General features: G+C 39.8%; 1 protein-coding gene across 1 annotated transcript in view; it reads left to right on the plus strand.

Moving 5' to 3' along the window:
- Window positions 1-5,262: 5,262 nt before the first annotated feature.
- MTMR10 (myotubularin related protein 10) overlaps window positions 5,263-27,104 on the plus strand; it is a 48,880-nt gene continuing 27,038 nt past the window's right edge. Inside the window, exons 1-5 of the mRNA XM_046652372.1 lie at window positions 5,263-5,703; window positions 6,301-6,361; window positions 18,830-18,966; window positions 20,834-20,906; window positions 21,377-21,519. Of these exons, the coding sequence (XP_046508328.1) occupies window positions 5,644-5,703; window positions 6,301-6,361; window positions 18,830-18,966; window positions 20,834-20,906; window positions 21,377-21,519 (474 nt within the window). The 5' untranslated portion in view covers window positions 5,263-5,643. The remainder of the gene's footprint in view (window positions 5,704-6,300; window positions 6,362-18,829; window positions 18,967-20,833; window positions 20,907-21,376; window positions 21,520-27,104) is intronic.

Here is a 27,104-nt window from a genome sequence, read left to right on the forward strand (position 1 = left end):
GTATAAAATCAACATACATAAATCAGTAGCATTTCTATATGCTAACAATGAACGAACAGAAAAAGATCTCAAGAACTCAATCCCATTCACAATTGCAACAAAAAGAATAAAATACTTTGGGATAAATTTAACCAAGGAAGTGAAAGATCTATACAATGAAAACTATAAGCCCTTCTTGAAAGAAATCGACGACGACATAAAGAGATGGAAAGACATTCCATGCACATGGATTGGAAGAATAAACATAGTTAAAATGTCCATACTACCTAAGGCAATCTACAGATTCAACGCTAGCCCCATCAGAATTCCAATGTCATTCTTTACAGAAATTGAACAAAGAATCCTAAAATTCATACGGGGCAACAAAAGACCCCGAATTGCTAAAGCAATCCTGAGAAAGAAGAACAAAGCTGGAGGCATCACAATCCCTGACTTCAAAACATACTACAAAGCTACAGTAATCAAAACAGCATGGTACTGGTACAAAAACAGATGCACAGATCAATGGAACAGAATTGAAAGCCCAGAAATAAAACCACACATCTATGGACAGCTAATCTTTGACAAAGGAGCTGAGGGCCTACAATGGAGGACAGAAGGTCTCTTCAACAAATGGTGCTGGGAAAACTGGACAGCCACATGTGAAAGAATGAAAATCAACCATTCTTTTTCACCATTTACTAAAATAAACTCAAAATGGATCAAAGACCTAAAGATTAGGCCTGAAACAATAAGTCTTCTAGAAGAGAATATCGGCAGTACACTCTTTGACATCAGCTTCAAAAGAATCTTTTCGGACACCATAACCCCTCACATGAGGGAAACAATAGAAAGAATAAACAAATGGGACTTCATCAGACTAAAGAGCTTCCTCAAGGCAAGGGAAAATAGGATTGAAACAAAAAAACAGCCCACTAATTGGGAAAAAATATTCACAAGTTATTTATCCGACAAAGGGTTAATCTCCATAATATACAAAGAACTCACACAACTCAACAATAAAAAATCAAACAACCCAGTTACAAAATGGGCAGGGGACATGAACAGACATTTCTCCAAAGAAGATATACGGATGGCCAATAGACACATGAAAAGATGCTCATCATCACTAATCATCAGGGAAATGCAAATCAAAACTACACTAAGATATCACCTTACACCTGTTAGAATGGCAAAAATATCCAAAACCAAGAGTGACAAATGTTGGAGAGGCTGTGGAGAAAAGGGAACCCTCATACACTTTTGGTGGGAATGCAGACTGGTCCAGCCACTATGGAAAACAGTATGGAGATTCCTCAAAAAGTTAAGAATAGAAATACCTTATGATCCAGCCATCCCACTACTGGGTATCTATCCTAAGAAGCTGAAATCAGCAATTCCAAAAGTTCCATGCACCCCTATGTTCATTGCAGCATTATTCACAATAGCCAAGTCATGGAACCAACCTAAGTGCCCAGCAACTGATGATTAGATAAAGAAGATGTGGTATATATATACAATGGAATACTACTCAGCCATAAAAAAGGACAAAGTCCTTTTGGATAGTCCTATGGATAGACTTTGAGGGTATTATGTTGAGTGAAATAAGCCAGACAGAGAAAGACGAACTCTGTATGACTCCACTCATAGGTGGTAGTTAACATATGGACAAAGAGAACTGATCGGTGGTTGCCAGGGGAAAGGGGAGTGGGGGGAGGGCACTAGGGGTGAAGTGGTGTACCTACAACATGACTGATAATGATGTACAACTGTAATTTCACAAGGATGTTAACTTTCATAACCTTAATTAAAAAAACAAAACAAAACACTGCAAAAGCTTCTTAACTTTCAGGCCCTGTGTGATCTGGCCTCCTCTTCCACTGGATTAGGCTGCTTCAGCTTCACTGGCCTCAAACATATCAGATAGGCTCTCACCTCAGGGCATTTGTACTGCTATCCCCTCTGACTACAATGCTCTTCCCCCTGATTTCCATCTGACTTGCTCCTTCACTCCCTTTGGCCTCTGCTCAAAGGTCACCCTATCAGAAAGGCCTTCCATGACCACACCCCACCTCCCATCAAAAATTAGAAGCCTCATCCTTCTCGTGTTTTATTTTGGCACTTGTTATCATCTCACATGTTATATATTAATTTTTTTATATCTTTCTACCCATAATGAAAATGCCGGAAAAGTAGGAACTTTGTTTTTTTAGTGATCTGGACCATTTTTAGCTCAGAGTTAGCACTCAATACAAATTTGGGGGGCCAGCCCCGTGGCCAAGTGGTTAAGTTTGCGAGCTCCACTTCGGCGGCCCAGGCTTTCACTGGTTCAGATGCTGGGCACGGACATGGTACCACTCATCAGCCCACGCTGAGGCGGCGTCCCACATGCCACAACTAGAAGAACCCATAACTAAAATATACAACTATGTACTGCAGGGATTTGGGGAGGAAAAAAAAAAGATTGGCAACAGTTGTTAGCTCAGGTGCCAATGTTTAAAAAAAATACAAGTTTGATAACTGAATGAATGAATGCATAATATACCCAGCACCTAATAGGTATTCAAGAAATGTTAGTTCTTTTTTTTTCTTTTCACAGGGAAAACAAATGATCTGTAGGGAATGCTACTGTCCTCCATGATAGAAGAACCAATAATGGAAATAGAGTCAGAAAAATAGGAGGAAAACAAAATAGTGACATTAGAGCCTAAAGAAGGGAATAGTCAGCTTTGCCAAAAATACAGAGTATCAAGAACAGGACTGAGAAGAGGCTACAGGATTAGTGTTATGGACTGCACTGTGTCCTCCCAAATTTGTACATTGAAGCTCTGACCCCCAATGTGACTATCTGGAGATAGAGACTCTAGGAGATAACTAAGGTTTAATGAGGTCATAAAGGGTGGCATCCTAATCCAATAGGATTAGTGACCTTATAAGAAGAGACACATTGTCTCTTTCCCCATCCCCATCCGTCCTGCCCCCCCCCAACCCCCCCCCCGCACCGCCCCCTCACCCCCCATGGTGAAGACACAGCCACTGCCTGCAAGCCAGTCTGAGAGCTCTCACCAGAAATCTACTGTGCCTATACCTTGATCTTGGATTTCCCAGCCTCTGGAACTGTGAGAAGTAAACTTCCATTGTTTAAGCCACCTAGTCTGTGATATTTTGCTATGACAGCTTGGGCTGTCATATAATACAGTTAGATATCTGAAAGTGTCACAAAATTTAGGGTTAGGTCAATAACAAATCTAGACACCAGAGCTGTTCTACTTTTCAACTGTATGGTCACATTAGAATTATAGATCCTGAGAAAATCTGTACAGCAAAACCCAAATCACAGAGTAAGTCTTTTAAGTATAAAGAAACACCCACACATTGCTTGAAGAGTATTTGTGGAAAAAAATCCCTTTTTCCCCCAGTTTTATTGAGATGTAATTGACATACATCACCGTATAAGTTTAAGGTATACAGCATAATGGTTTGACTTACATATATTGTGAAATGATTCATCTCACATAGATACAATAAAAAAAGAAAGCAAATAAAGGGGGTTTTCCTTATGATGAGAACTCAGGCTTTACTCTAACAACTTTCATATGAATCATACAACAGTGTTAACTATGGTCATCATGCTGTACATTACATCCTTAGTACTTGTTTATCTTATAACTGGAAGTTTGTACCTTTCAACCACCTTTCTCTAACCCTCCCCCGACAATCACAAATCTGATCTCTTTTTCTATGAGTTTTTCTTTTTAGGAAGATTAGCCCTGAGCTAACTACTGCCAATCCTCCTCTTTTTGCTGGGGAAGACTGGTCCTGAGCTAACACCCATGCCCATCTTCCTCTACTTTATACGTGGGACGCCTACCACAGCGTGGCTTTTGCCAAGCAGTGCCATGTCCACACCTGGATCAGAACCAGTGAACCCCAGGGTGCCAAGAAGAGGAACGTGGGAACTTAACTGCTGCGCCACCGGGCCGGCCCCTCTATGAGTTTTTAAAAATCCATTTAATGTACAGAAATCACAGGCTATTCATAAAAGTTTTAAAATGTATGTGCACAACAGGTGTTTTTAATACCTATAACCCAATGGACTTAAGATTTTAAAAGTACAGTTGTGGTTTCTGAGCAAAATAGAATCATGTGTTATTCAAACAAATTAACCACAAAGGTTAGTAGGGTTCTGAATCCAGGATAAACTGTTTTCAGAGAAAAAAGCAATCTTTTGAATCTTTAAAGTTTTTGGTGTTCCCATTAGCGACACTTGCCAGTATGATCATGGTTTGTATGGCCACCTTGGAGCTTTCTTGGGACATTAATTATAAAACACTGGATTAGGGTTTTATTCTTCAAAGCATAAGAAAGATCTAGTCGCAACTAATAGATTCACCAAAATGTAACATCACTAATCCCCTTCCACCAAAGGCTGCTCCAATTCAGAAATATGTTGAGTTCTGAAGTGCCCTGCACTTGATATGCTGAATTTCGTCTGTTCTTTACAATTAATGGGCAGATTATTCGGTGCACGGGCTATTGAAGAACTCTCCACACCAACAAGGCCTTACTCTTGCTGGGCTTTGGGTTATTCATCTGCTCACTGGTATCTTTACATATGAGGATGTGCAAGAAAAGAAAGGAAAATAACTTGCTTAATATCTTTTTCCACATTAAATTTTAATAAGGAGGGTAGAAGTTATAAACTAAATTGAGGAGTCTGGATTGCCTGTCAATGTCATCCGTCAACAGTCCCCACAGCGCATGCAAGTCCCATGTAAATCAGCAGTCAGCTCAACTGGTAGGACATCCCTGTCTCAAAGCTTTGCGCAAAGACAAGAGACGGGGTGACGGAAGAAAATCTTTCTCAAGTGTGGGACCTTCAAGGGGGCTTTATCACACGCGGGACAGACCGCGCGAAACGTTTCTTCCTGGTCACTGTTGGCTGCATCGGTCCACTTTACAGGTGGCGGTCCCTCACACATTGGGCGCAGTGCGACTGGATGACTCCGGGGCACCCGGGTCCCCATGTCCCCGCTCCGGGCTCCTCCTGACTTCTTAAGAAAGCAATGATGCGCGAGCTGGGTGCCTAACGACCAGCAGTCAAGGGAGCTGTCCCAGCGAGAGAAGGACTGCGCGGCAGTCTGACAGACAGGGCCCAGCGCCACAGGGGTCCCCGCGGGCTGCCCTGACCCCCGCGGGCCGCCGTAGGTCCCTGCGGCGCCGTGAACCCTGCTGGCCGCCGTAGGAGCACCCTCCCAAGGCCGCGCTCTCAAGATGGCTACCGGGCTCCGCTCCCTCCGGCGCCCTCGCTGAGGTCCCGGCTGCGGGCGCCCGGCGCAAGCTTGGCGTTGCGGCGCCAGCGCAGCCGAGCGGCCGGCCGCCGCTCCTGCGCACGCCGTCTGTCGGGGCGGGGCACTGGGCCCCTTCCGGGGATGGGCCCCGGCGCCCGGGTCGGCCCGACTCGGCCCCGGCTCCTCCCCGCTCGGGCGGGCGCTGCGCCGTGTCCCCGCCTGTCAGTCCGCCCGGCCCGGCTGGCCGCAGACGGGGCCTGGGCGGCCTCACGGAGAGCTCTGAGCCCGCGGGCGTCGGGAGGTGTCAGCGCTGCCGCTAGCCTGCGGTGGGTCCTGGGCTGCGACCCGACCGACGCGAAAAGGCGGCGGCACCATGTTCTCCCTCAAGCCACCCAGACCCACGTTCAGGTCCTACCTCTTGCCGCCGCCCCAGGTAAACAACCCCCTCCCCGCGAGCGCCCCTCTCCTTGGCGCTTCCGGGGAGCCGCCGGGCCGGCCCCCGGGAGCAAGGGAACCCCGGGAAGCTACCCCGTCTCCCTGTCCCCAGCCTGCGGTTGCCGGAGCCCCGGCGCGAGGAGACGCACCTTCTTGGGAGCCCCCACTGACTCGGTAGAAAGTTGTAAGACTGCCGCAGCCATTCTCTGCCTGGAGACCTGTGGTCCTTAGTTTTTCGGTGTGATGAGACCCAAAGGAGCGTTCGGAGCTGGATTCCCTTAGCTCTTCGCTCCCCACTGTGACCGCCAGCATGATCACTTCGCTTGTGGGCACCTGGTAGGAGAGGCTACTTATCTGCCATAAATCTGAACACCTGGAAGCGGCATAGGTAGTTATAATATTTTTGTTGTCAGACTCCCAAGTCGATAATGAGCAGATCTTAAAAGACCTCGGTAAATATGTGAAAGAATTTAAGGTGGGGGGTGCAGAATCCGTGTCTGTCACGTATATCATCATTTAGAAAACAAAATTTGCTTTAGTATCTCACGAAAGGGAAAAAGTTTTAATTTTGATTTATTTTGCTAATATATTTCAGACTGACGATAAGATTAATTCGGAACCGAAGATTAAAAAACTGGAGCCAGTCCTTTTGCCAGGTAAACAGAGTTCTAACAGATAGTTTAGTAATGTGTTTTGGTCGCAGGTTATTCTGCCGACTAGTACCATGTGGTTAACTTTTCTCCTCTATTTACTTTAAACGTTAGCAAAAAATGTAACGACTGAGGGGGCAAAAGAAAAAGTTGGTTAGAACTAAACAGCATTAAAAAGTAATGATGAATTGGTGTTTGTCCTTGAAAATTTAAGCATCATAGAAAACTGTCAAGAATATCACTACCTCATTTCCTTTTTGGTCTTCTGAAATGTTCTTTTTTAAAGCAATGATTAATTGCTTAGGTAGTGAAAGTACTCTGCCCTTGATGTCCGTCTGCAACTTCATGCATTAGTGATTAATAGTCAAACCATTATTTTGGTAGTATGAAAAGCAACTTTTATTGTGTCTGGGTCTTTATACCAATAACAAAGCTTAGTGAACTTTGGATTACTTACTTGGCAGTTGTTTTTTGAAGGTGTCAGCTGTGTTTGCAAATTTACTTGTTTCAGTTCAGAATGGAGGCTCCCAGCAGAGGCACTGTTGACATTTTGGACCAGATAATTCTTTGTTGTAGGGGCTGTCCTGTGCATTGTAGGATGTTTAGCAGCATCCCTGACCTCTGCTCACTAGATGCCAGTAGTACCCCCTTCTCCATCTCCTGGTTGTGATGGAAATGTCTCCAGATTTTGCCAAAACTTTGTTTTTTGCCTCTGGGGCAACATTTCCTCCCAGTGGAGAAGCGCTAATTTAGAACATAATTATCTCAGAGGACCTTGGACGTAGAGGCAGGGATTGGTGGTAGATAGGAGTTTAATTTTAAAACATATAAAGTATTATTTGATTGATATTTTGAATTGTATAACAACTGTCTAATAATTAGGAAAAGAGTTTTTTACTATGTTTTTTGGGGGAAGTAGCCAGATTCTTAGGAAAGCCTGTTTTAACCTGAAATATAATCAGATGCCAGTTTGTATGGCCACTATCAATATCTAAAAATCTCAGTCATTACTTAATGCTTAATCTACTAAAATGATAGAACTTTATGGGTAGTAATTGAACAAATGTAGAAACTTTAAATTTTGTGCTTTAAATTTTTAAATATTGAGTAGGAACAAACATATTAAAAACATCGATCTGTGGTTCCATATTATAGATGCCAAGTCTTAAAAGTTGTTTTGAACTTTATTATAGGAGTTAGTTATAAATGTTTTCTCTTGATTTTTTTAATGCTTTTTAGCCAAACTGTGTGTGCTAAATAATCCTTTGTACTTTTCCTCAGAGTGAACAATAGCATTAATAAGTAACCTTTGCTCCCAGTGTGTGTGCTGTTAGTGTTAGTCACTCCAGGCATTGAAAAGTCAGCTGTGGGAAAGAGTTCTCCTCCTAAGTGAATGCCCGTGAGCTCTTGAACTGTGGCTCCTTTACTTTGTCTGAACAGGCCCCGTTCTTAGGCTTTGATTCCCCGCTTCTGACATTATGATTTGACACTAATAAACAACATGGTTTTTGCTACAAAAGGTAATGCTAGAGTTTTTTAACTTAACTTTGGTATTTAAAGTATGCTTATGAAAAGTGTTACTAAATGTCAGTAAGCTTGAAGAACTTTACAATGAAGGATTATCTGTTCTGTAGAATTAACTAAAAACTTACCTTTCTACCAAAAAGTCAGAGTTTTCTGGGGAAGATGTAAACCCATTTCCTGACTGTAAGTGGTTGACTTGACCTGGAAATCACAACTAAATCTGGATCTTCTAATCGGCCTTAATTCTTCTTGCATCGGCTCTGTATTTGCACACATATGGCTCTGGCACCCAGCGTTCTATTTGCCCCTACCCTATTCCTTAGAGAACATTTAAGCAATCCTAAATTAGTGTGTCTTTTGCCTTCCTTCCTGACCCTTTCTGTTCTTACCTTCTTATCCTGGCTTTCTCACACTCTTCCTGGTTTCTTTATGTGATAGCCTCCATTTCCTGCTTCACCTCTCTTGTCGCATCTCTGACTACTGCTGGAACCTCTGTAGCTTCTTCTTTGGCCTGCGGTCTACTACTCTACCCATGAAATCTGGAAGACAAGTGGAATGTAACTGAAGCATTGATGATGTAAAGACCTGGGCTAGGCTAGGGCTTTCCTTAAGAAGGCTTAATAATATGGTTCTGGCCTTCAATACGGTGAGAAAGTAGGAGAAGACTTAGCCAGGTCACCTGTGGCTTTACACAGGCACACAGAACAACAAGTAATTGTTCAGAGCTAGATCCTTGCATGTTATGCTTTGCCATATAACACCTTGGGTTCTAGGGTATCCTACTTAAGTTGCCCAAGATTTGAACTTTTAGTCCAATAAGCAGGTGAAAATTAGAATGCAGAATTGTTTACTTGTTTACAGTTACCCAGTGCTCTGTTGGAATTTAACAAGGCTAAGTTTAAAATGATCTTCATCTTTTATTAAACAAAGACAACAGAAGAAACTGACTACTAATTTAATTTAGATTGTGGTTTATGTTAGTAATTTTCAGTTTCCCTGGTTCATGAAATTTCTTGAGATGGAGATTGTACCTGATTCAACTTTGTGGCTCTTATGTCTAAGATAGTGCATTGAGATGTTGATTGAGTGAATGACTGAATGCAAGGACCCTTCAGACTACCTGCTTAAATTGCTACCATAGCCGTGCATACGCACAGACCAACTCTCAGATTTAGTAGTAAGAGGAAGAGTGATTTTATGCCATGCATCTCTGCTCTCTCCTAGAGCCACACTTCTCAAGAAAATTATATGTGAGTCTGAAAGTGAAATATAGTACCCTCTCAAAAGTAGCTAGCCTCTTCCTAGGCTTTCTCGTCAACTTCCCATCATTACATAAATCTCATTCTTTTAATGATTGTGTTGCAAATGTGTAAAATTACCCTAATCCTTTTGAAAATAAGGACAGTATGAATTTTAAAATGTCTGTGTGTGTGTGTGTGTGTGTGTGTGTATGTGTGTGTGTGTATATGTTCCAGCATGTACTTGTTGAGAGCAAGTACTGCCAGGCTATGCTCATGTCTTTTTTGATAGCTGCTGGACTGGTGGATCAGTTCAGTGAGCATGTCAGTATCTACTGGATGCCTGGCTCTGTGCAAGATGTGGAAAGTGCTGGAGGAGTAGTGTGCCTGGATCGCAGCAAGGCCTGCCTGTAGACAAGGTAGAAGATTGTGACCTGGACCTGTGGTTCCCAAATTGCAGCCAGGGCCTGGCTGGCATCAGACCTGGATGAAGTTTTTACCAGTCCTTGGTCAAATTGAGAAAATTAAGAAAAATGCATCTTTTTTCATAAAGCTAAATAGATTTGATTTAAAGGAGTGTCCTTTATTCTGAGATTATGTCCTTCCAACTTCATTGGTATAGAATGTTCTTTTGTTAAATGATGATAGTAGCTGCAGCTTTAAAAAAGTTAAGTTAGAAAATAGTGGGTTGAGAACCTTTTACTGTTGGTTTCCTGAATTATTTTTGTAGTATACCTGGTTTGTGGAATATAAACTGGAAGCTACTTGATGAGATTATTATAATATTATAGGTACAATTTAATGAGCACTCACACAGAGAACATCAGTTATTTTGTCTGCCTGGAAGTCGTTCTGCTGTCTTCTGAAAATGTTCACTCCCTCTTTTGACAAATTGGTCTTCCCCATCTCCATCCGGCCTTGGGTTCTAGTGCGGCCAGCAAGGATAGTAACCCACCTCCTGGCTGCAAGCACGAGCACAGGTCTGCCTCTGGATATTTTCAGGTTGGTGTTAAGGGAAGAGATCCTTTTTGGTAATCCTGCCAGTGGCCATAGTTCCAGAAAACCTGTCCAAAAGAGTGAAGTCACACTTTGAAAGATGCAGAGGCAAAACACCAATGAAGAGTTCTGATGGCGTTCAAGTTCCTGGGTTCCATTTTCCTTGAAGTCCAACTAACACAAAAGCCACAGAATTCTTTTTGCTAAGCTAGCTCCAGACGTGGTTCTGACACTTTCAAGTGAGATCCTTAACTAATATATAGCTTACGGGTCATTCTTCATAACAGCCCTATCAGGTGGGTCCCAATTTTATCTTTATTTGGCAGATGAGAAGCTATAGTTGCCAAGGTTAAGTGACTTGCCCAGTGTTGCACAGCTGCTAAGGGCAGAGCCAGAATTCTGAGCTTGATTCCCAGGCTGTGCCTTTACCACTAAGCAGCAGGGCCTGCCTCACTGTACCGGTGACACTGAGGTGCAGATTTATGCTTTGGAACTGGATACAGGGTGGATTGGATGTCAGCGTAGGGGGAGTTCTCTAGTGTGGTAAAGGGAGTTCTGTCCTTGGCTCTGCCCTTTCCATAGCAGTGACAGATTTTGACCCAGCCTGAGGAGGAACTTTCAGACAATTTTAGCTGCGAGAAAATGGAATGTGTTGGGAGGCAGTGGGCTTCCTATCGCTGGCTGTGCTGAAGCAGCGGCTGGTGGAATGCCAGCAGCCTTGTCTTGAGGATGTGAGATGTGCAGTGAGTTGGGCTCAATGGCCTTTTCTCTCTTCTAACTCTGGGGCAAGGTCTTTTTAAGGTATTGTGAGATGGGAGGGAGAATGAGTTGAAATGCTGTGGCTGACAATAATGAGCTAATTCTTTAGCAGATATCGAAGGCATGTTGCATGCTGCTTGGTAGATGAGTAAAAAGCTGAAAGATAGGGTCCTCCCTTTAGACAGTTTCCTTCACTGAGGAGGTGCTTCAGTAGAGGAGAACAGAGGTTGTGAGAGCTCAGAGGAAGGTCATCAGACCTTGGGGTAGGGGTAGGGAGGTCAAGAAATGACTTGTACTCTGAATCTTAACTGCCTGCTAAGCCTCAGCCACCATGCTAAGGCTGTGTGTCTGCTCAGCTGTTTCCCTCTTCCCATCTACAATGCCAACAGCCCTTCCATTATTGAGGTTAGGTATTAGATCGATAATGAATGCACTGATTGTCAGAGTCTTTTATAATCAGAAAAGCATATGACCGTGAGCCATCTGGAAAATGAAAATAACCATTGTTGGATAGATGTCTTGTTTGTTTTTCTTACATGTTTACTCTTTGGACCATGTATGCACTGTTGTTTTCTGACTTTCTGTGAGCCTTACTTCCTCAATTGAGTTGTGAATCCCTTAAAGGTAAAAACTTTTTCTTTGGAGTGTTTTATGTTTTGTTTTGTTTTTTGTTACCTTTTTGTAGCTGGGCTTTAGAGATGATTGTAGACTGATTTTTGGTAGTATTTTAATTCATGGATATGTTGTTTTTGAAAGACCAGAGGACTTGTAACTCACCCTTGGAACCGTGCACAGTGTTAGTGACTGCAGTGTCTTAGCATTAGGTTTGTACCTTCTCCAGAACCTTCTGAGTGTTTGGAGCTGTCCGCTCCTTAGGCTGCTGCTGCAGTCCCTTAGGCCAGCGTTCTGCTCCTCACCTCCTCACTGCTCACTCTCAGTCTATCTGTGCCTTGCAGCTCCTGCTCGGAAAGTCTGCACGAGCCTCCGAAAATAAAATCCTACTTAAACAGAGTAAAATCCGAGTTCTTTAACCTCTACAGTTTGCTAGCACTCCACCTTGCTGACCTCTGCACTGTTTCCCAATATTGATATTTGTTTCAGTCAGGCTGTTTCCTTGTTCTTTCCCGGATGCCTTTTCCTTATTTAAGACATTGTTCCTGTTGTTTTCGCACATTCTCTCTAGCTCAACCCTCTCCGCCTTCAAGATTTCCTTTTAGTCTCTTCCTGAGGTCTGCACTGCTAACCTTCTTCCTGCCCCCATCATGGGTGGCATTTACTGGACATGGCACTGGATTATATGCTTTTTTGTATCGCATGTGATCTGTGGAATTGGACCCAGTTAGTACCAGTGATGGCATCAGGCATCTTGTAAACACAAATGTCTCCTACATAGCTTCAACTTCCCTTAATAACTTTTAGGCCATTTTAATTCCTGAATTTGTCTACAGCTGAGGTGGCAACTGGTCCCAGTTTGCCCGTGACTGTCTGGTTTTAGTGCTGAAAGTCCCGCATGCCAGGAATCCCCTCAGTCCCAGGGACCTGCGACAGTCAGTCATTATTTGTACTGGCATGGAGTGAGTTATACTTTTGGCCTATATGTGTTCCCTAGGTTAATTAGCCACTGTGCACAGTGAGGCTTTGTCTGAAACTATTTTCCATGTTAAAATTTATGGGAAAATTATTTTTATTTATCAAACATATATTGACTTCCTAAATGTTTGAGGTAGGATGACAGATAATATGACATAATTTTTTGGTTCTCAGGGAATTAAAAACTTTCCTAGGTATACCATTTGGAGATTTACTAATTTTAATATTTCCTTTCTTATTTGTCTTTACAGATGGAAGGGTCTTGAGAAAACTTTGATGATTTCTTGATTCCTTCCCAGGTTGTAGTAGAAACTCTTGGCCCTTCATCTCTAATTTAGATAGTTTTTTCTATGGTGCTTTTTGCTCACCTCACACTGAAGCTAATTTCCTACTTTCTTTATCTTCCGTGAGGCCTCCCTGTGGCTTCCCACCAGTGCTGTGGTGGAAAGTGCTTGGTGGTGAAAATCCTCCCATCACGCTGATGGCAGGCTGTCAACTTGACAGCACTGAGCGCAGAGCTGGGAGAGATGAGCTCTGTCGTTCTTGTGAGCCACTGTGAGCCATCTCACGCACCACTGGCTCTACTGCCTAAAAGTGCAGGAGAGTCTCAGTGAAAACTCCATGGTTGAAGCTTTTGTTATGAGTTCCCTCCTCAGGTCACTAATTGAAAATGTAGCAAGAGCAGTCTCAGTGCTCTTCTATTTATGTATCTGTCCTCTATAGGAAGAGGCCACTTTGTGTCTTCTTTTTCTTTCCCATCTTTAAACTGGTTTTCTGGCTCATGGTGTTGAACTACATGGTGGTGGCTTATGACAGCTTCTACCCAGTGTTCCTTCTTTTTTATAGAATTATAAGCAGAAAACTGTTCTGTGAGCCGACAGTTTGCTACATGATCCACATATTTTACAGACTGGTTCTATGTGAACAGAATTTGGTGTTACCAGATAAAACTCAAGCCGGGTTAACTTGACACTTATTTAATCGTATGCTTAGAATAATAAGACCCAATGATAGCATCTCCCCAGAAACAGCCTCCTTATCTTCCTCCCCTCTCTCTCTTCCCTAGTTCTCTTCTTTCTCTCCCAAGGGCTCATTTCTCTTCTCCACTTTAAGAGAAAGTTGCATGACACTTAATTTTCCTTAAAAGACCACGGCCCAGAGAGTCCCTATTTTACTTTTGTTGTTGCTAATTTTGTATATCTTGTCGACTTTTTTCTTAAGTAGTTTTATTTTTAAACAAACTTTGATTTATAAAAGCATTGTATAAAAGAGTATAGATAGTTAACATATACTCTTCACCCAGCTTCCCTTATTGTTAGTATCGTATATAACCTTGGTAAATTTGTCTGAACTAAGAAATTAACAATAGTGTTAACTTTTGTTTACATTTCCCTAGTTTTTCCACTAATGTCTGTTACCTGTTCAGGATCCCATCCAGGATACCATATTGCATTTAGCCATCATGTCTCCTTAGTCTGTTCAATCTGTGACAGTTTCACCATCTTTACTGATGGACTGATGAATTCTTTCATGTTGGCTCTTAAATCCTTTTGAAATGTCCCCTCTCTCCCTCTCTCTCTCTGTTTTTTCTTTTTTTTTTTTTCCTCTTCTTTACTTCCTGGCATTCTGGAACTGCCAGAGGCTCCGGACTCATCTCCTCTTTCCTCTGCCCCAGCCCTGTAATCAGCCATTTATCCAAGGAGCCCTGGTTCCTTTTATTGCAGAATGGTATTTAAATACCAAGATCTGAATGCTGAATGTGCTTTGTTGCTGGAGTGTCATTGCTTTTAGGCCTTTTCAGGGGCAGAATAGAAAATACACACATCTGTATTAACCCATGTGTACACACATCTCTTTTTGTTTCTGTATCTCTCCATCTGTACATATATTAAGATAAACCTGAATTCATGCTAATATGTCAGGCTCTACTCTAGACCAACAGATTAGAAAAGGACCCCCCCAAAATTTTTAACAATACCACAGCCAACTCCACCACTCAAAATTAACACCAAATCCCCATAAAAAGGCGAAGGTTTTGAAGAAAAACCTGCAAAACTAATCACAGAGATAGTACTCAAAATAAACACAATACATATCATGATTATTCCCACATGGAATTTAACCACGACCAATGACATGAAAAATCATTGTATTTCAACTACAGGAACACTAATGACCAACATCCGAAAATCCCAACATCTGAAAATCCCACCCACTAATCAGAATTATCAACCACCCCTTCATCGATTTGCCAGCCCCATCAAACATCTCATCGTGATGAAACATTGGCTCCCTCCTAGGAATCTGCTTAATTCTGCAAATCCTAACAGGCCTATTCCTAGCTATACATTACACATCAGACATGATAACTGCTTTCTCATCTGTTACCCACATCTGCTGAGATGTGAATTACGGATGAATCATCTGCTATCTCCACGCCAATGGAGCATCCATATTCTTCATCTGCCTTTTTATTCACGTAGGACAAAACCTTTACTATGGTTCCTACACCTTCCTAGAAACATGAAACATGGGAATCATTCTACTCTTTACAGTAATAGCCACTGCATTCATGGGTTACATCCTACCATGAGGCCAAATATCCTTCGGAGGAGCAAAGTCATCACCAACCTCCTATCGGCCATCCCTTACACTGGCACCACCCTCGTCGAATGAATCTGAGGTGGGTTCTCCATAGACAAAGCCACCCTCACCTGATTCTTCACCTCCACTTCATCCTACCATTCATTATTACAGCCCTGGTAATTGTACATTACTATTTCTCCACGAAACAGGATCCAGCAACCCATCAGGAATCTCATGCGACATAGAAAATATTCCATTCTATCCCTACTACACAATTAAAGACATCCTGGCATTCCTGCTCCTGATTCTATTTTTACTCACCCCAGTCCTGTTCTCGCCTGAGCTCCTAGGAGACCCAGACAATTACACCCCAGATAATCCTCTCAGCACTCTCCCACGTATCAAGCCAGAATGATATTTCCTATTCACTTACGCCATCCTGCATTCCATCCCCAACAGACTGGGCGGCATACTAGCCCTAATCTTTCCCATCCTAATTCTAGCAATTCGCACATCAAAACAACGAAGCACAGAGTTCATTCATAGATTTGTGATTTGTTTTGCTATTTTATGATGGAGCATGGGTAGTGGAACAGTTAGAAGTGGGCTTGCAGCACTTTTGCTGAGTGCTGCAGCTCACTGGGGGGAAAAGAAAGGAGTCTTTTGACTTGATTCTCACAGACGCATTCCAGGAGGAACATTGTCGGTCCTCATCACAGCTGAGTGGGCCTCTGGAACTCTCTGAGAGCACCAAACCATTATGGATTGAAAATACCTGCCCTCTGACAGAAAGAGCCTAAAATGCATCTTCTAAGCCTATTTCACATAATTTTAAGAGTTGTCACTTAAGTTTCCATCCCTAGCACAGAAGTCGACAAGCTTTCTGTGAAGTACCAGACAGTATATGTTTTAGACTTTGTGGGCCCTAAGGTCTCTGTTGCAAGTACTCAGCTCTTCCTTTGCCCCGTGAAAGCAGTCAGACAGTACACAAACGAATGGGTGTCACTGTGTTTCAATAAGATTTTATTTATAAAAATTGAGGACTGGATTTGACCCACTGATTGTGGTTGGCCAACCTCTGGAACGATTAAATGCATTCTCCTCTATTTATCTTTGTCTCGTTCTCACTGCATTCATGGGCTTGACATGTTACACTTGTGCCATCAGTAAGAGAATCAGGTTCTCAGGTGCTAGAGAAGGGCTGTCCCTGAGTGTGTACCTCATAAATTGGCTGATGGGACTAGTGAGGCCATAATGTCCTGTCTCACAAGCCCGTCTCTTTCTTTTGTTATCACTTCTGCTCCCCTTCTCAGGAACCTGAAGTCCTGTGCTATGGTGGTTGTTTTTTTTAAGTGAACTTTTGAGTATAACATACATAAGAAATACGTGTAAATCATAAGTGTTACAACTGGATGCATTTTTGTAGTGTTGTTTTGAGAGTCTTTGTTTGGATGAGTTGGCCAGTTAAGAAAAGTGGCACAGCATGAAGTGATGTAAGCCAGTAGTTTTAATATAAAGAAGTCAGTATTACAGGAATATGTCCTCTAACTATATGAATTGGGAATAATTCATTTAGCTGTTTCAAGTTAAGGGCCTTCTTATAATTGGTAGCTAAGATTTCCTGGTGCGGAGAGAGGGTTGAATATTCAGGAGCCCAGATTCTGTTATAGGAGTTGGTAAGCGTTGTGTCCAAGGAATTATAGAAGATTCAAATTTTATGTATTTGAATTATTTGATGAGTTTCAATGTATGTTTTGTCAGTCTTAATTTTTTTCTCATTAGAATCCAGTTAGGACTAGTACTTCAAATCTTTCATTCAGCTTTGGTGCTCGCTTATCTCAATACAATACGTCTAATTTTATGTAAGTATAGAGAAGCAAGTTTTGGATTTGAAATCAGAACACTTGGTTTTATGTTCCAAATTTATCTCTTAAATCTTAGGAAAGTGATTTAACCTCTTTGGTCCCTCATCTGTCTTTCTTACCTTGTGGGTTGTTTAAAGAATTGGACAGGACAAATGTTGAGGAACTCCTGTTGGTAGACTTTACAGCTCTCTGTGCACGTAGTAGGCAAGCAGTGGCAGTCCTGTGACTTCCTAACTTGACCTAAGTTTACCCTACGCCCTACAGCACTTACCTTCCAACCCTCTTGGCTGCTTGGCCGTGTTAAATGACTGGTTTCTGTTCTGTCAGGAACAGCCTCTGTTCAGTTGGTGGTAGTTGTCTGGTGAACCAGGAGTAATGAAGATTTCATTCATTCACACATTCAGCACTCATTATTAGGCACCTACCATGTGCTAGGCAGTCTTCTATGAACTAGGATTTCAGCATTGAGCAAAAATCAGTCCGTCTTCTACCCTCATGGAGCGTATGATCCTGAGGGTGAGACAGGCATTAATTTTAAAAAATACATATAAAATTGTACCTGTAATAAACACTAGGACTTAGAAGTATTTGATGCTGTGATTGAGGAGTTTAATCTAGGCAGAGAGGTTTAAAAAAAAAAAGGCATTCCTGAGAAAGTTAAGGGAGAAGGAAAGAATATTCCAGGAAATGGGAACAATATGTGCAAAGACCCTGGATGGAAGCAGTATATGGTCCCTAGGAGGGATTAAAAGGGTACTGGGGCTGGAGAGTGGGGTGAGGAGGACAGTGGTGGAGGGCATGAGGTGCAAGGCCCCATAGGCCACATGAAGGAGGCTTTTCTTCAGAGTGGAAAATTACTCAAGTGGTTTGAGGTGAGAATTTGAAATAAGCAAGTTTAAATTTAATCCTCAAGTAAATATTAGGGTACTGTTCTTAAAACTAGTCTTGTTTATTTTTAAGAATTTTGAATAAAAGTTATTATTGCGATTCAAATTTATTATAGCATTTTTGTTAAGAGAGAGGATTGTTTTGAGACTGTGCTTGCATTCTTGAATTGGTAGGTGTTTTGGGCTTGTCCACAAACAGGTTCTATCCATCACTAAAGGTTAAAGGTTTTTATAATGATAGAAGTAGATAGAGTAGATCAGGACTCTAACTTTTCTACCATTGACCCTGGAGACTAATTGCTTAAAAATGTCCCAGGGTCTAGTTGAGTTTTAGATCTTGAAAGTAAAGTTTAATAATGACCAAGCTTTCAGTTAATTATAGAAAATTATTCTTTTCCAAGCACACTGTTTCCTGTATTAATTTCTTTAATCTTCACTTTTAACTCTAAAACAATATTTAAAGTTTTATTGCCAACTCAGTTATAATTTGAGTGCAGAGGGAAACTCAGTGTGGCTTTATGGAATATATTTTAAAATAAACAGATTGCATTATTAATTTTGAGGTTAAGGCTGAACTCTGTTTCTCATCCCTTACAAAAGGAATCAAAGACATTGGTTTGGGAGATCAAGTCACATGTTAATAAAACACAAATATTCCATCAAGTAATACTTTGAAGGAGAGAGTATAGTTTATTTCTTCTCCAGGATGCCTTTCAATAAATAAATAACGTGGGGCAGTAGAGCATAGTAGTAAAGAGTGCAGACTCGGGTTCAGCCTTTTCGGCTGAACCATCTCAGACCTGCAAGCTCTCTGTGTCTCAGTTTCTGTATCTTACAAACAGGGCAGAACACACTGTTAGTGTCACCCTCATAAGGATCTGTTAACTCACAGTGCCTGGTACCTGCTAAGCCTTCAGTGTTCCTTCTTACTATCATCATCATGAAATAGTTCTTCCGGGTCCCACAGTGACTGTTGACATTTTGTGGTGTAGTCATAGCTCACACAATGATATTCTTCTTTTTTTAAAGGAGAAATTGTTGTAAATGAAGTCAATTTTGTGAGAAAATGCATTGCAACGGACACAAGTCAGTACGATTTGTGGGGAAAGCTGGTATGCAGTAACTTCAAAATTTCCTTTATTACAGATGACCCAATGCCATTACAGGTGAGTTTTATTTGTACACTGTTTAATTATATCAAGGCTTTGGTGCTAAGTGTTACATATTATTACATAAAGCACAGGTGTGGAAAAATTATAATAAAATTATTAAGAAATGATTAATATAGCATTGGAAGGTATTACAATAAAATTCAAAATAAAGTTTCAGGAGAATATTGGGACTTGAGGGGTAGAATTAGTAAGATTAAGTCACCTGGCTTTGTTTACCTTCCGTGATCTTTGCTTATTTCCTTTCAATAAGAGAGTAATTGTTTCCTTTCTTCCAAATCCTTTAACCTGCTTGTCAAAGCAAATATACCCTTTTTTATCAATCATAAAGAGAAAAACTTAATTATTTACCAAATACTCTTATAAATGCTACACATTTTACAGTATTTTTAACCAATTAGTTTTTTCCCAAAAAAATCAAATTTTAGTTTCAAATTTCAAATTTCTAGTACAGTTGGAATAGAGAACATATTGATAAAGTTTTTCTTTAATAACCCTCTTGCTATTTTATGTTCTTAGTGGAAAACAATAGTTCCATATAATTTTGGTTTTTACAAGTCCTGGCATTCATTTGATTAACTTAAAAATCCTGAACTTTTCCTTGGTTCTTATTTTCTATTTTGATTTGTAAAGTGTTATACACTTTTACCTCCTAGGTCTTTCTTTATAATAGTAATTGTTCTCTGATTAAATATTTGAATATTAACTGTTAACTTTTGATTGAAATGTCGTCTAACTATGGTAAGTACATTTCATATAGTCATTCCTTAATTTCCCAAAATACTTACTGTATATTTGTCTATTTCTTGCAGGCTTCTGTAGGTACATGTAGACTAAATATAAGGCATTTACAGATGCCCAGATGTGGAAACACTAGCATATTTGGCTGGGTTTTTCATTTTGTTTTTAGCTTCATTTTGCTCTCTGGCTCAAGACTTCACTGTAAGTGAGACACATATACCTGGAATAGCTTAAACCTAATACCACAAATAGGAAAAATAAACCAGTGCCCTACTGACAGCAGGTTAATAGGGTCAACTCTGTCCTTAGTTTGAAAATGAGTATAAAGTGTTAACAGGTTAAAAAAAAAAGAAAGAGCTATAGTTTGCCTAAATATTTTTATTTCTAGTAGACTTTTGCTTTAGAGCAATTATATTCTGCTCCAAAATCTCCACTGTGAAATCAGGCCATGATTTTACCCATTAAAATCTGATGACCTAGGAATTGAGCCCCTTTTCCTTTGTTGTTTTAGTGACAGTTTAACAGAACTAGATATGTAAATGTTTGCCTATGCAGTGATTGATAATATTATATATAAGGATATGATTATGATGTTGTAATATACAGTTTAACCTAATTTCTTTTTTTTTTTCCTGAGGAAGATTTTCCCTGAGGTAAAATCTATTGCTGATCGTCTTCTTTTTACTTAAGGAAGATTTGCCCTGAGCTAACATCTGTGCCAGTCTTCCTCTCTTTTGTATGTGGGTCACTGCCAGAACATGGCTGCTGATGAGTGGTGTAGGTCTGCAGCCAGGAAGTGAACCCAGGCTGCCAAAGCAGAGCGCACTAAACTTTACCACTAGGCCACACGGCTAGTCCCCTAATTTCATTTTTAACAATGTGGGGAAGAAAGGTGGCAAGTCCGTGAACACAGCACGTATTTCCTTCTCCTCTTGCTTTACGACAAATAAAGTATGTTCTGAGATACGACATCCTTAGAATTGTCATAGCTGCACAGGCAAAAGCTTTTGTTCTTTCCAGAGATAGTCATCAGAGTTTCTTGTCACATCTAAAAGTAAGGCTCATATTACTATGGTGAGGTTATTGGGAAAAGAATTAACGGGAACATTATTTTTTGTTTCAGAAATTCCATTACAGAAACCTTCTTCTTGGTGAACATGATGTCCCTTTAACGTGTATTGAGCAGATAGTCACAGGTATGTATTATCCTTTACTAGGTCTGTAAAAGCTCATTCTATTCTGGAGGTATTGCCTGAAGTATCTTGGGGTGGAATTTTATTTCTCTAGGTTTTTTCCCCTTTTTTGAGTCCCAGGAACATTAATGAAAGAAAGAGAAGTCAAGAAATTATTTTAAAATGGAGATTTAGAATGGTTAGCTTTATATTTTCTAGTATTTGTCTTCTTTTTAATTAAAATTTTAACCATTAAATGTATGTAGATGGTGCTGGGTTTTGTGGAAAGAATCATTTAAAATATCTTCAGAAGCAAAGTTAAAATGGATCCCCTAAAGTTCTAGGAGTTATAGACAAATATGAAAGATTCCAGAGAAGCAGTGTGTGCAAGTGGCTGGTAATCTTCCAATTATTTTTGGTAAGAATTTATTAAAGTGTACTAAAAAGTGAGTACCAAGAAAGAATTTTTACACATTTTCTTTTTTCTTTTTTAGTAAATGACCACAAGAGGAAGCAGAAAGTACTAGGCCCCAACCAGAAACTGAAATTTAATCCAACAGAGTTAATTATTTACTGTAAAGATTTCAGAATTGTCAGATTTCGCTTTGATGAATCAGGTCCTGAAAGTGCCAAAAAGGTAATGCTGTTAAGTCTTATGAAGTTCTGGGTTTTATACTCTAAGTACAGTTTCAGTGCTCTGTGGAAGTTCTCTTAATTGCTCAGATTTTTTTTTTAGGGGAAGTTAATCAGATATCTCCTTAATAAAGTCAAAGCCAAGAATGTTAAGAGAATTATTTCCTTGGACTAGTTTACGGCTGCTTTAAAGTATTTTATATAATTTTTTTATCGTCTCCTAAAATAACAAAAAGCTATCATGGAGAGATTAGTATATCTTTTATATTAAGACCATTACCAACTGGTTTCTTTCTTGGTTAAAAAGATTGAAAAGATGAAGATGTATTGTAATCAAGATTTGGTAAGACTTTTAATTTAGTACCTCAGAACTTTCTCAGCAAACTAAAAGCTAGACTTAGCTTATATAGGGTTAGGTAAATATATAGTTATGGGAGGGCCCTAATAATTATTAGTGCTTTAAAGAAATCTTAATTAATTTGAGTGATACTGCATAGCCAAAAGCTAGGGACTTTTTAATTGGTTTGTTTTTCGCCTGCCTTCTGGGGAATGTTTAGTGCCTACTCGTGGAGTAAGATTCAAGCGCAGAAATCCCTGCTTTTTCGATTCCACGTTTTGGCTTTGGCAGAAGAGTAAGGCTGGTGGATCTGATGCCTCCCAGGTCCAGTGTGTGGTGCAGCAAATGCAGAGAAAAATAAAAGAATTTCCAGGGAAAGCCTGCTTCTGTATATTAGGAATAGAAGAATAGTGTCTTAGTGAAATAGGAAGTTGCTTTCTCTCAGAAATTAGGCAACTTTTTGCACCACCAAAAAATGGGTGTATTTGTTTTCCATGGTCAGTAGGCTTACTGCAGTAAATGTTCTGTTGATATCAAAATGAGGCTGTCGGAAAAATCTTAAGGCACCTATCTTCGTATACTTTGGTGGGCCAGTGGATTTATTTTTAGAACTAGAATCAATGGTTTCTTCACAGGAAGGCAAGCATGAGATGAATATCTGACAACCCATGACTACTGGGGCTAGATTATCTAGCAGAGTTTTGGTAGGTTCTATGGCTAAAAGTTTTCAAATAGAGTCTGTGTAACCATCTTTCATCATGCTGCATTATTGCAAATTCAACTAGATAACTTTTAAGGCCCCTTTCAGCTGTTCAGTTCTGCAGTTTGTAATTTTGGCATTTTACTAATTTGAGATTCCTATTCTTATATAGAAGGACTTTAGAATTAATTAGGTAGTAGACTCTACCTAAAATATTTTAGCCAAGTTAGTTTCTTGAATTTAAGTATATACTTGTAATTTAATCACTCAAAGTATCAAGAATTTGCTTATGAAAACCTTAATTTCAGGATATATAACATCTCAACAATAAGGACATCACAGAACTTAGGGAGATTGGGTTAGGACAGGATATTTTTTAAGCAAGAAAGATCCAGTGGCTTAATATTACTCAGAAACTTAAGTCTCTTCCACTCTCTACTATATTTTTCAGATGACACTATTTCAATAATTGGAAATCGTAATAATTTGCCTTAGTTCTTGAGCCATCTAGAATACTTGTTGGTCATTTTTGATGTGTGAGGCAGTGTGCTAAATTTAGTTGAGAAGATAAAGCATGAGCAAATGAAAATTAGATAACAATACAAAGTAGCAGTATAAAAGATGTTCCGCATAAATAGTTGCCAAATGAATGAAACGGATAATAAGTGCTCTGGAAATTCAGGATATCCTTTGTGCTGCTGGTAAGTGATAAAGGGGTCTGCACAAAACAGCCTCATCCCGACTTCTTATGCCCCTTCCCAAGACCAACTTTCTGGCAAAAATCCTTTCCCCACTGTCTTAAATATATAAAGCATGTTACCTTGGGCCCAAAAGTACTCTGAATTTTGTACAGTCATAGGAGGGGAAACGCAGGGAAGAAAAGTAGAGACAATAAGAATATTACTTATATTCAGAAAATTTTTTCCCTGATCTACATCTTTTCAAACACAGAGGGTTAAGTCATGTGTGGCTGCTAAAGCTTAATGGTTTCAAGAGTTAAAAGTTCTAGCATACTCTTTTATTTCGAGTGAAAGTTTTCATCTAAAATTAGGTAACTGTTGGGAAGTTACAGCTTGATTTTACCTCCTGGAAACTTTGAATGCTGTTTTCTCTGGAAATACTTTGATTTTATAAGTTGTTTTAAAATGACCAGATGCATATTCAGAGTTCTCTGGTAGGTAAAATTGGTTTTGAAATACTGGAAGCGTTTCTTTTCTGTTTGAAATAGGAAATCTCGAAATGCTAAGTTTTTCACATTTTTTTAAATGTTGCTCTGAAATCTTTTGGTAGTCTAGTGGGGTTGCCTAAATTGTGTTAGGAGAAAATTAGATGAATTTGTGCTACTGCATTTATTAGCATTCATCTCCTTTAATCTTGTGCTGTCACGAGTAAATAAGGATATTTGGGAAAGGTCCGTATAAAGAAAAAAGGAATTTGATAGTGTAAAATTGGACATCTAGCCTTAAAACAACTTTGAGTCACAATTTCCTTTTGAAGAACCTTTGCTCGAAACTGAGGGGCAAAAAAAAAATAAAAAATACTGTTTTTAATGACTTACCGCTTATAAAAAGGTGTGTGTGTGCGTGTGTGTGTGTGTATATATGTATTTTTTTTTTTAAGATGGTAAGTGAAATATATGCCCTTTGTCTCCACTGTATTTTCAAATTAGTTGGTTGTGAACCATTTGTTCAGGCATACTTTCTAGAAGTGAAAATTCAACTCATCTATTTAAAGAACAAGTTGGCCTTTCCTGAATTATCGTTTTTGCCTTGAATCTGAAACTTACTCCTTGATGGCTTTCAGACCACAAAAGTATAGGAAACCATTTTTGTTTGCCAGTGTGCTAGATAGAACTTGATGAGGTTTCTCCGGTGTTGTGCCCCTTGCTGGTCTTAGTGGAGAAACAACCAACTGTGTGTACTTCTGCCTTCTGTCCAGACAAGAGTATCAGTCTTGGTACAAACATCACTTCAAAAGGAGTTTACTGTTTTCCTCCAGTAAAGTGTTTACCTTAATTTGATGTCTTTAACCAAGATTTTCTTCATTTCCTATGATAGCCAGGAAACGAACCATTTCGGAGGCAGTTTTTAAAGACGTAGTGTTTTTCTAAAAATGTTTAATGCTTAGGAAGTACCTTACAAAATTATAATAATTTTACATGAAAATGAGACCTACTCTTTTAAGTCTTTCAAACTCTTAATGATGGAAGCTAGGAATGCGGACAGGCTTTTTTCATAGTGTGCACATAAAAGCTCAAGGCAGAGGACTCCCGGCTGTCTTTCTCTTCTCAAGAAGTCCTGCAGTAACAACATGAAGGTAATCCAGATAACACAAGCTGTATGTGCCTTTGTCTGGGTTCCCTTACTCAGGTTATCTGAAATAAGTCACACACGCTTGTAATTACGCTGCTGAACAACAGCTTTAGTTCATGTGCCCGGTTCCCTCCAAAATCAGCCATTGTCCACGTGATTAAACTGACTTTTAGTTCCACAGTATTTTTGGTATTCTTCTTTAAAAGTAGATGCTATTAGACCTACTCTTTTGTTTCCTAACCTTTTTAAATATGATGTGTGCTATTTTTAAGGGCTTTTTAGAATTGAGGTATATTGAGTGTTGCCTAGGAGATAGGCTTCGTTTGTTTTATGGCCATAGGAAAACCTATTTCGTAATCAATGATCTCTGAATTTCTTTTGTGTGAACAAGGCCTGCTTTCTAAATGTCTTAGAGAAAGTGGATAGCCTAGTATTATTGGCTTGGAGCATTTTCCTTACCATGTTAGCAGCTAATTTTTTCAACTAGTATTTTTAGTGCAGCTGCTATTAAGCACAAAGCACCTTCAGGGAACTACTAAAGAGATGGCAAAAATGCACAGGTCTTCAGGTCTTTACTCAGATCTGTGCAGAGAGGTCTTTCCTTGTTTCCTTCTCTAAATGATTAACCTGCTCTTTCATCTCTCACTGTAGCACTTTATGTCCTCTTCCCTGTGGGAGTTTTTTCTCCTTTAGCACTGATAATGATCTAACTCACTATAGTTTTTCTTGTTATCTTGCTTAGTGTCTGTCTTCTCATCAGAATGTTAGCTTACTGAGGACAGGGCTTTGTGTCTGTTCTGTTCACTGCTGCATCCCCAGGGCATAGGATATGGTGGATGCTCAGTAAGTATCTGTTGAATGAATGAGGGATGGGGCATCTACCCTTGAGAAATTAAACTTAATCGCGGAAGTAAAACAAAGAACCCATGTCCCACTTTTTATCCACATTCATAACGTTATGTGAATAGCTTGAAAGTACAGCTACATAAACACAGTTAACTAAAGATACACTTTATATTGAATCTGTTGTTATTCTGAGAGAACAGAAGGGTTTCTGCAATTGATACTGTGAAATTGGCTCAGTCTAGGAAGACTTATGAAGAGATTAGAGTTGAACAGAGATCACAATTTCAGAGAAAGCGTGATTGGCTGAGCAGTGGAGAAGGATTTCCTGAGCAGAATGTGGCAGAGGAGATGGCTGGGACTAAGACAGGCAGAATATGTGCAAACATGTTTTTCTCTGACCAGGGACTACTGAGGGAATATTAGGAAGATAAGGGATACCTGGTAGAGGAGAACCAGTTTTGTGAAGACTCAAGAATATGATTTAATTTCTTATGCAGATATCTGGGAATCAGCAAATTACCAGAGAGCAAGGTTTGTTGGTCAAAATTTCATCTTTAGAAGAGAGTTCTTAAGTGTTGTGGATTTTTTTTTTAGAATGTAGAGAAGCCCACAGAGATGCCATGAGTATGACTTAAGGATGTGGCTATGGTAGTGCAGAGAAATGGGACAAAAATGGAAAATAATCTTGAGAAAAGTATAACTAAGCTATAAACTGAATATGATGCCTGGAGGAGTAGGAAGTAATAGGGTGTTTTGAAGGTGTAAATTTCAGTAGTTTTACTGCTGGAGAAGTGCTTTAAGGAAGACTGAACAGATCAGCGATGGGAATGTAGATAACTGTCTCCTACGTTTGGTAAGTGGGACTGTCATCTAGCTCTCCTATAGGCAGTGAGAAAATCAAGATATTATATAGATTTCAGGAAGCTTTCTTTGTTGTTGGTTTTAGTCAAAACTAAAACTAATGATCGACTCTTCTTAGTTGTATATTTTAATTTACTAAGATAGGAAACACTTATTCTGTAGAAGACTTTTAAAATATATTTTAGACAAGAAGCTGACACATGCTTACCAGTTAATAGAATTTACGTCAGTTCACCCCAAACACCACTAGTTTGACATGGACTAACAATTAACTAAACTTTTCTTATTTACTCACTGTTGTGTGTATGTTGTTCTGGCTTAATGCTTTTTCTTCTAAATGATATTTAATCTTTTTAAGTAAGATCTACTATTCTCTCCTGTGTGTGTCTTAAATTTCTTCTTTCTTCTTGGTTGATTTAAGAGTGTTTTCTCCCACAGAGAAACTCCCATAGTTCAGGGCTTTGGAAGCATAAGGCACCATCCTTCGTTCTATCTAATAGCAATTGAGAATAATAACCGTATTTCCATGTATG

This window comes from Equus quagga, chromosome 2, assembly GCF_021613505.1.
Source record: "Equus quagga isolate Etosha38 chromosome 2, UCLA_HA_Equagga_1.0, whole genome shotgun sequence".
Taxonomy (NCBI): domain Eukaryota; kingdom Metazoa; phylum Chordata; class Mammalia; order Perissodactyla; family Equidae; genus Equus; species Equus quagga.